This window comes from Anopheles marshallii, chromosome 2, assembly GCF_943734725.1.
Source record: "Anopheles marshallii chromosome 2, idAnoMarsDA_429_01, whole genome shotgun sequence".
Taxonomy (NCBI): Eukaryota; Metazoa; Arthropoda; class Insecta; order Diptera; family Culicidae; genus Anopheles; species Anopheles marshallii.
In genome coordinates, this window is record NC_071326.1 from 21,257,400 (window position 1) to 21,270,588 (window position 13,189).

The following is a 13,189-nucleotide window of genomic DNA, read 5'->3' on the forward strand; positions in this document are numbered from 1 at the left end:
TTAGCTATATATCCGGGGAACACTCGTACTGGCGGCCGTGGCCAATGATAAAAGTATCAAGCTCGAAAGCAATGCCTTGGAGTGTGGCGTATGAGCGCTGCTACACTTTAGCTCATCCCTTGGATAATAACTATCCGGTGGGGCACTTTCGCTAATTTTACAGCGCTCGCCACGCCGCTCAAATTCGGGGTTACAGATCTCCTTGCAGGATGGACATACAACAGCTCCACGGTGCAACCAACCTTCTGCCATGAGTTGCACTTTAAGCTTTTGTCCGGCAAAGTAACACTCGTAGGATTTATTCGCTATCAGAATATGTAAACGGCCATGTTGGCAACGATACTGGTAGCAACCGGAACCCCAGTGCTGCCATTCTCGCGTTTGTCTGCAGGAACGTTCCTCCCACATGTTCTCGGTGTGATCAAAACACTTCGATGTAGGTCCATAGGATTCGAGAGCGAAGTTTTTCTCTGGTTCTACAATAAACACAACACGGTTAGAACATCGAACCAACTCGAAAGATATCGAAACTTACTGGGATTGTTATCTTCAAACTGGCATTGGGATCCACGGACGACTACATTTTTGCTACGCCAGGTAAATTCTTGTATATATGGGCAGTGATCGGCAAGCGAAACGGATCCACCGTAGTATCCTTCCTCACCGACAGGAACGTGTGCTAAGGAATCAAAGTTTTGGTACTGTGGTGGCAGTGGCGTTGTGTGGCGCACCAGGTTGCACAAAGCAACCGAACTACGATCGTCGGTACATTCCGTTTGAAGTGGATCGCGTTTCACTTTTGCACAGAAGGGATGAATCGAGCGACCTCTGCAAGAAGCGAAAATGATTAATTAGTGATGAAGATCTTTGAACAAACTCTAACGAAGGTAAAAAGTAAGTGACTGCAACTGCAGCATACCTCAGTGTGTTGGATGTGATCCATTCCTTACAGCTACGCATGGCAAAATTACAACCCAATCCACGACCCCACGTCAACGGTGATGCCATACTATAGTTGGCTTTATACCATCCCGAATCCTCCATCAGGGCCAAAGTGATGCGTGAAAAGGCCGAACTTTGTGTGTGCGTACCCGTCATTGCTTCGTTTTCCAATACACGTTTTTCCCAGTGTGTCAGTGCCGTCCCTTCGCCACCTTGATCCTCCAGCTCGGCACCCTCTAGCTTCTGGCAGCTGAAGTGATCGCGAACCTCCTGCACTACACGCGGTGTAACGAACATATCGATCGTACGATTAATCGTACCGTCACGCACGGCCCAATCGGTGCGTACCACTTTGCGGATGGTGTCTTCACTCCACTGGTGTATCTGGAACCTAGCGGCAAGAAAATGTATAATGAATGTGTGACCTTTTGTATCATTAATCCTTCCTCCATACACAACATGCAACGTACTTTTCATTCAAGTAAGGCTTTCCAGTGTCCGGTTTGCGAGGTGTGCGTGGAGTACCATCGTCGTGCCGAAAGAACGCGTAAAGACTCACAGAAAACCCAAGCGCATGCAGTATCTCGTGCTTCACCGTGGACAGTAACGTTTGAAGCTCCTGCGGTTTGGTGCTAATGCTATCCGGGCACAGATTCGCATGACCGGCGATGGGACGATCGAGCGCTGCTTCTTGTTGACAGTGTGCCGCATATGCAACCGTAAGCCCTTTATGGCAACGTTCCGACTGTAGCGCGGAAACGTAAAACACAAAGTCCGCATTGGAAATACCCTGCCCGGCTGTTGTATTAGCATCTTCGTGGCAATCCTGTCCGGTAGAATTGCAAACCCGACACACCTAAAAGCGAACAAAAGTAAGGTGGTTCCATCAATAAAGGTGTGCTTCGTTCTACAGGGAGCGTTCGATCGCTTTGCATACATCGAGATGGTCCGGCGGTACTTGAACTTCGCCACAGAGTGTAGCTTGCTTGCAGGAATCGATACAGTACGTCATCGAGTTTTTCACAAACACCTGGCTGCTTTCACATTTCCGATTCAGTCTTATGGTTTCCTTTGTCTGACGCACCATCAGGGCTTGCTCCCAAAATCGTACCGCTTCCGGCAGGATGGTGTTCTGGAATGGAATAGACAACGTTATAACAAATGTTCTACCAAAACAATGGTGCTAGTTTACAAACACTTACATTAATGAGAGAAAACTTGTCGGTATCTAACCGGTAGACAGATTCATCGTACACGATCAGTATCCGAAGCGGTTGATCGATGCTACGCTTCCGGATTACATGCAGCGGTTCCAACTGTACTCCATGCACCACCTACGAAATGGACGGAAAAGAACATGTAACTAGCCATTAGTAATCTCATATATAGAATTAAAAACAGTAATAGCAATGACATCTTAGTTTTTTTTAATCACTCAACTAGTTGATTACGATCCCAATAATCTTTCAGAGCTACAGGAAGAGTTCTTTGGAACACTTTCAACAAAGATGTCAATAATGAGTATCTAATTGTTATTAAACAATATTCTCATTCACTGTTTTGAGTTCTTTTATTTGACAATAATGTTTATTACACGATCTTTCCCAACCGATCAACCTCCGTACTCTAGGTCATCTGTGCGACCCAAAGATGATCTGGATCGCAATCAGCTGGCATGATGCTGACGACTGCTACAGTGAGGAATGGTGAGAAAAAAAGGTCTTCTTTTACTTAAATCGTCTTTTCCACACGCTTTAGCGAATCTTTCTTCTTGCACGATCGTTAATGTTGGTAAGAAGACGCTAATTTGTCTTGAACCGGTTTTCAACTGTGCAGCTGTTGTTCCAGAATGTGTTTCGCTAGGATTATCCGTTACAACAGTATATCTGCATTGAGCAAAAAGGCATATTTAGAACTATTTATGCGATGTAATCAATGTAATCTGGTTCAAACTATGTTTGCAAGTACATTATTCGTTCCTAGCAACTTTCCCATGAGCGAAAGGACTGAAACCACTCCCTTCGTCCGGTGGTTACGTCATCCGAATCTGAAGGACAATCGGGCACGCACCGTTTTGGCGGAGTACCGGTTTTTCGAACACTCGAACGTAACGCTAATGAAACGGCTCGAATATCATATGTTCCAATGGGAGTGATGGGAACGCGGCAGAATTTAAGAAAAATCGTTTTGCAAATTGCATTCCCGGCTGACGATCGAAGACTGTTAAACAGTCGATCAAGATGATCATTGATTGATGCTTTTGCTTTTGCGGACTATGTAAAACAAATGTCTCATCATTTAAAAATATGAATGAAGTATTGGTTACGCCGAGATCGATCAATCAATTTCAAGTGCTTCGAAGTTTCAATACGCACTACATAAGGCTTTTAAATTATTCACTCCAACTCCGGACATGTAACGATTTAAACGATTTTCCCATCACTTAACGTCTCGATTTAATTATCAGCAGATCGTAATATCCACTTCCAGCAGAAGAGGAAAAAAACTGATTTCATTCCGTATAAATTTTCAATTCAATAGAAAATGAACACACAAAAAAACCAAACCCCCAAAAGCACTAAATGATTCTCCAGCGTTACGAAACCTACGATAGCGAAAGTGCAACCGTTGCGATTGGCCCGTAGATGGTGGCGTTTGGGATGGTGTGATCGTGATGATGACTGTACGCTTGATTATGAGGCCATCGGAAGTTTCATGCGGCTACAAAAAAAAAACAGAGAGTAGATACTGCACTTTATACGAAAATTGAGTTGGATCTCCCGTCCTCCACGTGTGGAGTGGAAATCCAGTCAATAGAAATGACGGATAGATGGATGTAATTGCTCTTATCGCATCAGACAGCCAGGAAGGAAGTGATAAGAAATCACTCAACAATATTTACGCAATCCAGCAAACGAAAAGCAGTAAAACATATATCGCAAAAGTTTCTCAATATAATGTCGATCATCGATCGCAGCACTATCGCCTTCAACTGATTGTTTTTGTACGCCTTGGCAGAGATGATCTTTTGCCTTGATGAAGCATATCGTATCGCGAACAACATTTGAATGCACATACCATTATGCCCATCTCTTCGAACTTGACCGTTACGTTCATCGCACCGGTGACATCCGCATACGGGCAGGAAGCCACACGTTACGATCGTTACGGTTTGTCGGCCGCGTTACGCCCGTACGTTGCGTTCCCGTAGTTTCAGGGCCACGACCACAAAGGGTGCGTTTTTTTTTTGCGATCGAGATTTGATATTAGGGTTCAAAAATCAAAAGTCGTGCTCGTTCAAGGTCCGCACCGTCATGGTACCGGGTCATTACGCACAACCCGTCGAGGCATGGTTAGTGTACTGCGTATTGCAATTTAGTTCACTAGTTAGGAAACATTTTGGTTTTTTCTTATAGAGTTCAGCTAGTAAAAGTCCCGGAAAGTGAAAAAAAAATTAGATCCACTCACACTAGTTCAATTAGAAAAGAATCAAGAGATTACTCACACTTTGTCACTTGTACTCGAATAACTTTTAACTGTTATCAAATGTAGAACCAATTTTAATCAAAACAATTAATAGTTTTATTAATGTTCTGTCTGATCCTCTATAAGCCCGAAGCTTGCAGTTTGGACATCAAAAACTGGTAGAATTTCTCAAAATCAACCGTACCATGCCAATTCCGTGACAAAACGCTTCGAATGTATGTCAAGCTCCAGGGTAAGTGTGTCTTTAGCTAATGCTGACGACCTATAGCCACCAGCGTATGCTCAGGTCCTATTGGTCTGCCAGTTCATCCTTTACTTAACCGATAGCGCCCTTTCCATTTCCACCCTTCCTGAGCCACATTTTGCGATGTTAAAATACCCTGGTCTGGGCCACAAAAAGCCGTATTGCTGGGATACGAACCGGTCCGGAACACACACCGCAGTCAATACAATATCAAAACCATGCTTTTTACTGTTTCTTCCAACAACAACCAGCTGTAGATATGCAAAACTCAAATTGCACAAAGCAAAACAAAAAATAGTTCACAAAAAATGGTCCTTTGCTGACAGAAACGGCAGATTACTTTCGAACAATGCCTGTCAGTGTTTGTTTAAGATAGCGTTTCCAGCCCACAAGTATAACGTTACATTTCTGTCAACTTTTGCACTATTCCGTCAAGGACCGCCTTCGGCCACGATCATCTGATGAGGGGGGGGAGGGGGCGATTATCTAGACGTTCATCTCGGGCTCTCGGGTTGTATCTGTTGAATAGTTCGGTCTTTGAAAGTAATTTATCAATAGTTTCTCTTTACGAATAGCACTAGTCACTCAATGAAAGAAGGGTATTGAAATGAGTGTTGCGATTTAGTTCATGTTGTACGTCATATCTGGGCGGAAGTTAGATGCCCCCGCATGATTGAAACAGGCGATTAAAACTAATCAGACATAGCGAACATTATTATAAATGGAGCGTTCAAGTTGCCCATACTCATCATTTCAATTCTACACAATAAAGCAATTCTTCTTTATCGGCACAACACAAAACCTCACGAGGTCGGTTTTACATGACTTTTATTTACCCGTAGTTTGATAGTCACTCCTGCGCATGGGGGTTTCGACCAGATGGGATTTTGGACCGGTCCTGTCCTGGGCAATGTACCATCCGGCCGCCCCAGAATTAATTCAGGATCAATACAGTAATTACTCTCTAATAAGACACGATATCATGATGTCATGTTGGAGCTTCATTCTAATATCTTTAACGTAACCAGTAGCTTCAGTACCTTGATCAGTTCCTCAACTTTCTTGAATACTTTCCTTGCACAGCGGACATTTTCTATTAAAGGCATGCAACAGACACCAGCACCCATCCAAACAACTCAAAACCTACGGTTCGATTCGAATGGAATAATCACTAACGACACATTAAAGGAACTAGAAAGTGTGCAAGGCGCCGCATCGTGAAAGACAGCCCAGTACTACTTCCTGAATGGTGCTTCGCTTCGCGACACAATTACGCGGTCGTACGCCAATAAACGGTTCCATTTCCAGCATCAGGCTCGGGAGCCGACATCACCTGAACGAACCGCAGCTTGTGGGGACAACTTTTTTGCTAGAGCCTTCTTAATAAAACCGTCGCGCCATAAACGTACCGGTCGGTTGTGTATCTCTGCACCTACAAACCGATCCATCTTACGCTACCGGGGATCACTGCATCTCGTTGATAATACTACTACAACCCGCTGAAGATCATTGGAATCAGAACAATGAGGAAGTAAGCAACGTTGGGGCACACATTAAAACATGCGCCAACTGTGAAGGGAACACAGAAAACACAGCACTGCTTCTCTTCTTCTGGTCGCGCATTTTAAAAAGGCCATGACAGCTGAAGATGCTTAATGATGTAAGCAAACAACCCCGTTTTTATTACCCACCGCGACAGATTGGTCGCGCGGGAGTTTGCGCTTACTTCACGGAATGTTCCAACAACACAACCACCATACACACCGTAGTGGGCCGATAACGGCCCACCGGCAGTGCAACGCCAGGTGTTGGAGGCCAGAGGTGACTCGAGCATGGGAACGCTGCCTGGATCCGATGCAAATGCCTGGCGAAACCAAAAAAAAAAAATTGCCATTGGCAAAACGGGCACTTACGGAACATGCGGCCCCTGGTGTGATTTGCGAGTAATGCAAACATCATGCTGCCGCTGTTGGGCTTTCTGTTTGACTGCTGACGATGTTGCACCAGCTCACTTCCCGTGTCTCGTTTACTCGCAGATTGCAGGCGGCGATACTTCCTTCATTTGGGGCATTCGCTCTGGCTGCGGGCCCGGTTTGTTTCAGGTTGTTGACGGAGCATTATTGAGGAGGCCCACCGCTAACCGCGGGCTGCAGAACAAAAAAAAAAGCACTGTGACACCGTGGCCTGTAACACTGTCACGGTTGTCATTGTTGTCTGCGCATGCACACACACACCGCATGCTGGGAGCCGACTTCGGGTAGGGGGGGTGAGTTTCAGCGGCCCTCGAGGGCACCATTGTGACCGACATTCGATTATGTCACGGTGCCCGCTGCCTCTTTTCACACAGGCATCGCCATCAACGGTCGCGGAAATTGAAGGCAGCCTGTGTTGGGGAGGGGTCAGCAATGAACGAGTCACTTTTCTTTCTTTTTTGACCAAAAATTAGCCGGTAACCGTTGTGTTTGCTCAGCCTCTTCCTCCAGCTGGTAACCGTTGCCGGAGGTGGGAGGAAGCAGACCGGACCGGCCGCAGAGGTCGTCATGATTAACGGGCAAAGATAAGTCAATACGTTGTGTGTCTCCGCGTGAAAGTGAAACAGAGGAAAAAGGGCGACTGGGGAAGGGGGCGGGAAGAGGGGAGAAAAAACTCAAACCAGTCTTTTATTGACTTTTGCTGTAATAATGTGTACTCGTAAAATTAACGATACACCAACAATGGAAAGCAACGGTAGCGAAGCCACGTGACGTATGCACTTGTTAGTAGTAGCATTAAAATAGAAATTAAGACGACCGTACCGGATGTTTTTTTAGTAATTGATGATGCGTCTTTAACTGATCTTCCAGACGATCATCAGCAGATGGTTGATTTAGTTCGAACTAGAGATACGAAATCCGAATAAAGATTTAATTCTAAATCTCACTCTTCAAGATTTCAATAATTTCAAATTATGAGTTAATGGTCTGCGTTGAGTTAATGGTCTTATGGGAGATTTAAATCGTCAGTTAAAGGTCGCCGTGAACGATTAAATCGCGAATTAACTCCCACAAGAGTTGACTCTCGATTTAAATTGCGAGTTGAAAGTTGTCGTGAAGAGTTAAATTCGAATTATTATGAATGTTTTCATTCTTTGCGAATGAGTTAAATCGCAAAGAGTTAAAAATACTCTTCTTGATGATTTGAATCAACTCACTCCCTATAAAGATTTACATAATTTTTTAAAGATGGGTATCGGTCTCGGTTAAATAAAGTGATAATTAGTAAAACTAAAATCTAACAAAGCGGTGTAATGTAATAACATTTGATTCTATCATCAAAGATTCTGAATCATTGTGCACATCACTATTTTGAACCAAACTTTTGGGACACTATTGCCGAACTATTAGCAAAACTGTAAGACAGTAACATTAATGCAATGTAATTTGCATCACAAACATTTCGAATAAATTTGTGCTTTTGTTGACCAATTTAACATTATAAACCACGCATCACACCACGGTTAGAAGAGATAGTGTCATTGTACTTCATGGCCAGCGGATGGATAAACATAAACGATCTCTTATCTCTGCCGAACAACCCACCAGGGCACCGTATACCAAGCCTTGGTGCAGAAAACGATAGAACCCGTTTAGCTTCCAGAGCGTTTTATCGTAACCATGCGAATAGAGGAACTTTCTTCGCGCGACATACCCGATCATATTACTTATACACTTATCCTGTCCATGTCACAGGGCCGTCTGCCGGCGCTCGAGAAAGCTGATAAAAGTGAAAATGAGCGTGGCGCGAGTGTCCGCTTACCGGAGTGCAGCTCGGGAGGCGCGAAAGTGAAATATCATGTCGTGTCGCTGTAGGTTCGCGACTGATATTGCGATATGCGTACCGCAGACTTTGCTAATTGTAGTATAGAATACGGGTTTTTCTGTTGCTCTTGTTCTTGGTACACAAAAGGAAAATTTGTTTCCTTGTGTAAGTGGCAATTTATGCAACTTTAAGGCCTTTGGCATTGGTCTAAGACTTCAGTTTTCGCGGAGCACGATAATTCGATCATGGTTCAAAACAGGACACCAGTTTGCTTTATTCAAAAACACTTCAGCAGTGGCTGTCTGTTTCGCTTCCTGTGAGCGAAAGCTTTTGATATTGGACCATTAAATCATACCTATGGGTGCGGCCAGTGGCAAACTTGTCACATTTTATTTGAAATTAATGTCGTGTGCTGGTTCGGTTGATTCGCGAAATCTTATTTTAATGAATGTAATAAATGTGCCTTCGTTGCTTTCCGTTTATGGTCATCATCGACCGCAAAAGCAGTAAAGCATTCCGGTTGGCTCGCTTTTTCAGCTACAGCTGGTGGTTAGATAGTGTACAGAAATAATCGTCTGATAAAAATAATTACCATAAGAAAAACGATACTCCAGGAATTTAGATTGATCACCTGACATGCCTAGTAACGATCTTTGCCTCCCGTGCTGCAATCAGGCACCAGTTACGCCGTGTATTATGGACCCGCAGCTTGCCAACGGTCAAATCGCCGGGAAAGGATTTACGGACTGCAGCCGCACAATAGGTGTTCGCGCGCACGTGTAATCAGCGTTGGGGGATTGCACTTTCCCGGCTCACAACCGCGCTTTGGCATCGTGCCACACTAAGCCAAGAGATAACGTCAATCCAACCATTGGTATGAGGGGGAGAGAGAGAGAGCGAGAAAAAACATAAACACATTCAGTGGCGCAACTTCAATGGTGCTGGCCAGCAGCTGCCAATGGCCACCTTCAATAACCAAAAGCAACCAGAGACCCCCGGAAGCGAACGATACGATGGAAAGTTTTGAAATCGTTTCACTGTTGGTTTTTGGTCTTAATTTTGGAATTATTAATTCAACCGGAATGAGATTAGCGCTTGCGGTTTTTGCGGTTCGCATTTCGTAGCGCTCGGAAGTGTAGGCGACCGTAGGAAAGTTGCGCTTCGGCCGGGTGCTTTTTTTGAGTGGCCACCCCGTCCGGGTGCACGCGAACGTGTTTCTTCGCTTTGCTTAGTGTTGCTCCCTATCTCAGATAGGGCTGCAGCAGCACTGGATGGTGGCGAAAATTTGCATGCATCATGGGAAAGAGCCACCCGAGACATCTTCCTGCTGACTGCCACTGTGCGTATGTGTGAACAATTCGAAGAAACCTTAAAAACCTGTTAACCTTTATGGCGAATTAAACTACTTTTATTTAAAATAATTTAATTTGAAACATTAAAAATAATTGTCCGAAAATTGTAAACCCCGTGGTAAATGTGTACACAAAAGAATTCCAGATCTATCTCATTACATGCGAGTTCAACTTGCACAAAATTCAGAAATGATCCACAACATGGTTGAACTCAAAATCACTGTTAACCTTTTACTATTCACATGCTCTTTGAGACGACCCTGGTTTCCATACGACAGAACCGGTCCAAAATCTCAACCGGACTAATCCCCAGCAGTACGCAGGACAACAATACCGCTACAGGTAAATAAAGTCAAAGAAAGCCGAAAATGGCGGACCTCAAAGTCCGAGGGATGAAGTTGTGGTCCCGATATAGAAGAGCTGAAACTTAAATTTAAACTGTATCAGTCGGAGCAAATTTCTGGATTCCTTTCAAACAAGACTGGAATATTCTCTGGAGCTGGATAAAATTGGAAAATATTGGATAAAACTGGAAGAATAACAATTCTGTCCAAAGCTTTCTTTGATATACGGAAAGCTTTTAAAACTGTATGCACAAAGTTTTCGTAGTGTAAGGTTAAGAGAACTTTGAATAGAATCGATAGCAGATAGAAAAAGTTCCATAAAATGAAGAGAATTCCAGATCATCAATCTTCATTCCACTTCCACTTGCATCCATCCAACATCCAGACAGTTGACAGTGTGAACTGGAAAACCCTGCAAATTCGAAAACCCTGCCATTCACCATTTCTTCTTGTTACTACGTCACGCTCGATTTAACCATCATGATCACAATGTAACAATACTGCAAATAGTAAATATTTTTGTGTGTGTTTTCCCCCCATTCTATTGACATTCAAATCCCCATTCTCCAATTCCAAAGCTATGTTCGTGCGTATAAAAGGATAGCGTTATTGACTCGAACAGTCAGCGGGTAGGCTATGTTGTTTGTCACCATCTTATGAGCAAACAATGCGTCGAATTGAAGCGCGAAAACGACGGCTACCTGCTGCTCTGCTGGTGCCCACCTTCATTACCCATTGTACATTCAACCTCGGCTCGGATCGCCTTGTTTTCCGCTTTCTGAAGCAAAGTGAAAGCACACGCAGATTTTGATTGATTTTCTTTAACCCACAACAGTTTAGTGCTTATTAGAGAGACACATGAAGGAGCATTGCGCAAGCTACGCATCAATCGGTATACGACCGACACGCCACAACACAAACCGTACGCTTTATTGACGTTTGCAAAGACCGCGTTCCTCATCATCATTATATGTGGGTTATTGTTGGGACCAACGGCAACGTTTCGTGTGCCTACCCTCCGGTACGAATGATCCTCTTTTGTGCAGGCAGCCCTTGCGCGGTGTGATTTACATCTTTCGTGTGCTTTGTGGATAATTGCATCTTTATCAAGCTGGATGGTGAGAGCACTGTTTCCGGTTTGTGTTTGGTGTTTTTCTATATCTTTTGCAACCCCTTTACTTTGTTGAGGCTCCAACTTCCGGGCGGTTTAGGACCGTGGTTCAGGTTCAGGTTTCACGCGCACTGGACGCGTTCGAGTGGACGATTGGTGCTCTCAACAGTGAAGCTACAGCAGCAACATCGTCACCGGGAGCACCGGCACAAACTGTGTCAGGTTGCACGATAAATTTAAGCCCCACAATTAACTCCCCGCACGTGTTGCGGACCTTTTGCTGGGCAAAAGTTTAGCGCGAAGTCGTGTAACAGATGCCGGTGCAAGATGCAGTACCTTCCTGCCTCGTATTATTGTACACTGAAAGTTTTTTTTGTGTAAAATTTAAACAAAACACTTCTCAAAAAACACTTCTTGCAGGTGTACTTTTGGGTAATTTATTACCCTTTTTAGCTTTCTTTAAACAATGAATTTCACCGAAAAGGGGATGAAGCTTCACAGAAGCTACAAATTAGAAGAAAATGTTCGTCATACACGTAATTGAAAACATAAAGTAAAAAACAATGGATAAAAACGAAGGAAAACATCGCCCCCGTACCGTGCAAAAGATGCTGCTACTCTTAATCGCATCACTTGTTTGTCTGGAAACAATATTTACCGGCAATCCGAGACTACCACCAACTGGCCGTGCACAGGAAGGCATTGTGAAAGGCGGTGCTTGGCCGACTAGCTGGCTAGCACCACACAAACAATCCCCAACATCGCTTCAAAGTGAGAGAGGATGTGGTAGAGTGTTGGCGATGGTTCGCGACAAATTCACGACAACTCTTCAAATAACTCATCTCCAGGCACACACACACACACATGCACTCGTTATAGTCGAAAGTCATTTCGGGCATGCGGGGGGAACCACGAAAGTTTGGTTGCGTGGGTCACATTGTTGTTTTGATGGATGCTAATGCCCCATCATCACACGTTCATCAACATATTCGCACAGCATGCGCAGCGAAATTATGACGATGGTAAAATGATCTTCAATAACTTCGTCTCATTGGGCATGTAGCAAAAAGAAGATGATGCTACAACCTTTTAACCTTTTCAAACTAAAACAGCTACATTCAAAACTTTTTCAGCAATATGGGAAAAAAAACTCAAAGCTATCTAGTTTGTACTACATTTTCCATTCATGCCAGCTTGGTCGGAAGGACATAACATACAATTAGCGCAATTCTTCTTGACGTTACACAATTTCGATCGCTACCAAAAATACTTTTGCCGCTAGATCGTTGCGCAATCGCTCCCCTCAGGGAAGGGTACCACCATCGGTTCGGAAACAATGTTCCCACAATGTAACACCGGCACCACCAAAACCCGCTGCAACGAGTTGATGATGTACTGCAATTTTGTGCCAAAAATTGATTCCAATCGATCTCTTCCAACGCTTTGGTACCGATCAAAATGCGGGTCGGCCAAACACTGATCACCACCGGCACGGCACGAGAGACGGCTTGCCGTCTCATTAACAATTGCTCATAACATCACCGAAGATAGGATAATGTACGATTCTAAACAGTGATAATCTTCCTGCACGACTCCATCGCACGCGGTTCGGCCGATGGGTTGATGATGGACAGCCGCGCATCACCTGGCGGTCTGCTGTGAAAAGGTACGCGCTGACTGACGGAGGAGTGTTTGGAGTCGCACAGATTTGGAGGTTATATAATTGCCGCCCGATTCGTTGCGTGGAAAACGTTCGAAATCGAATCAAATCAAACAATCTAATTTGGCAAATTCACCTTCAAAAAGCTGCTGCAGAAGAATGTAAAGGGTGAGTTTGTCATGCAAGTATGCGCGTCGAAGATGTTGAAGTTGGAAGACGAAACGCTAAAGCTAGCCGACAAGAAGCAAATAA

General features: G+C 44.2%; 1 protein-coding gene across 1 annotated transcript in view; it reads right to left on the reverse strand.

Moving 5' to 3' along the window:
* The window catches only part of LOC128707770 (leishmanolysin-like peptidase), a 29,872-nt gene continuing 16,683 nt past the window's right edge, over positions 1–13,189 (reverse strand). The window contains exons 2-7 of the mRNA XM_053802727.1: positions 2,145–2,276; positions 1,880–2,074; positions 1,413–1,798; positions 920–1,333; positions 536–828; positions 1–476 (exon numbers count right to left, since the gene is read on the reverse strand). Coding sequence (XP_053658702.1) covers positions 1–476; positions 536–828; positions 920–1,333; positions 1,413–1,798; positions 1,880–2,074; positions 2,145–2,276 — 1,896 coding nt within the window. The remainder of the gene's footprint in view (positions 477–535; positions 829–919; positions 1,334–1,412; positions 1,799–1,879; positions 2,075–2,144; positions 2,277–13,189) is intronic.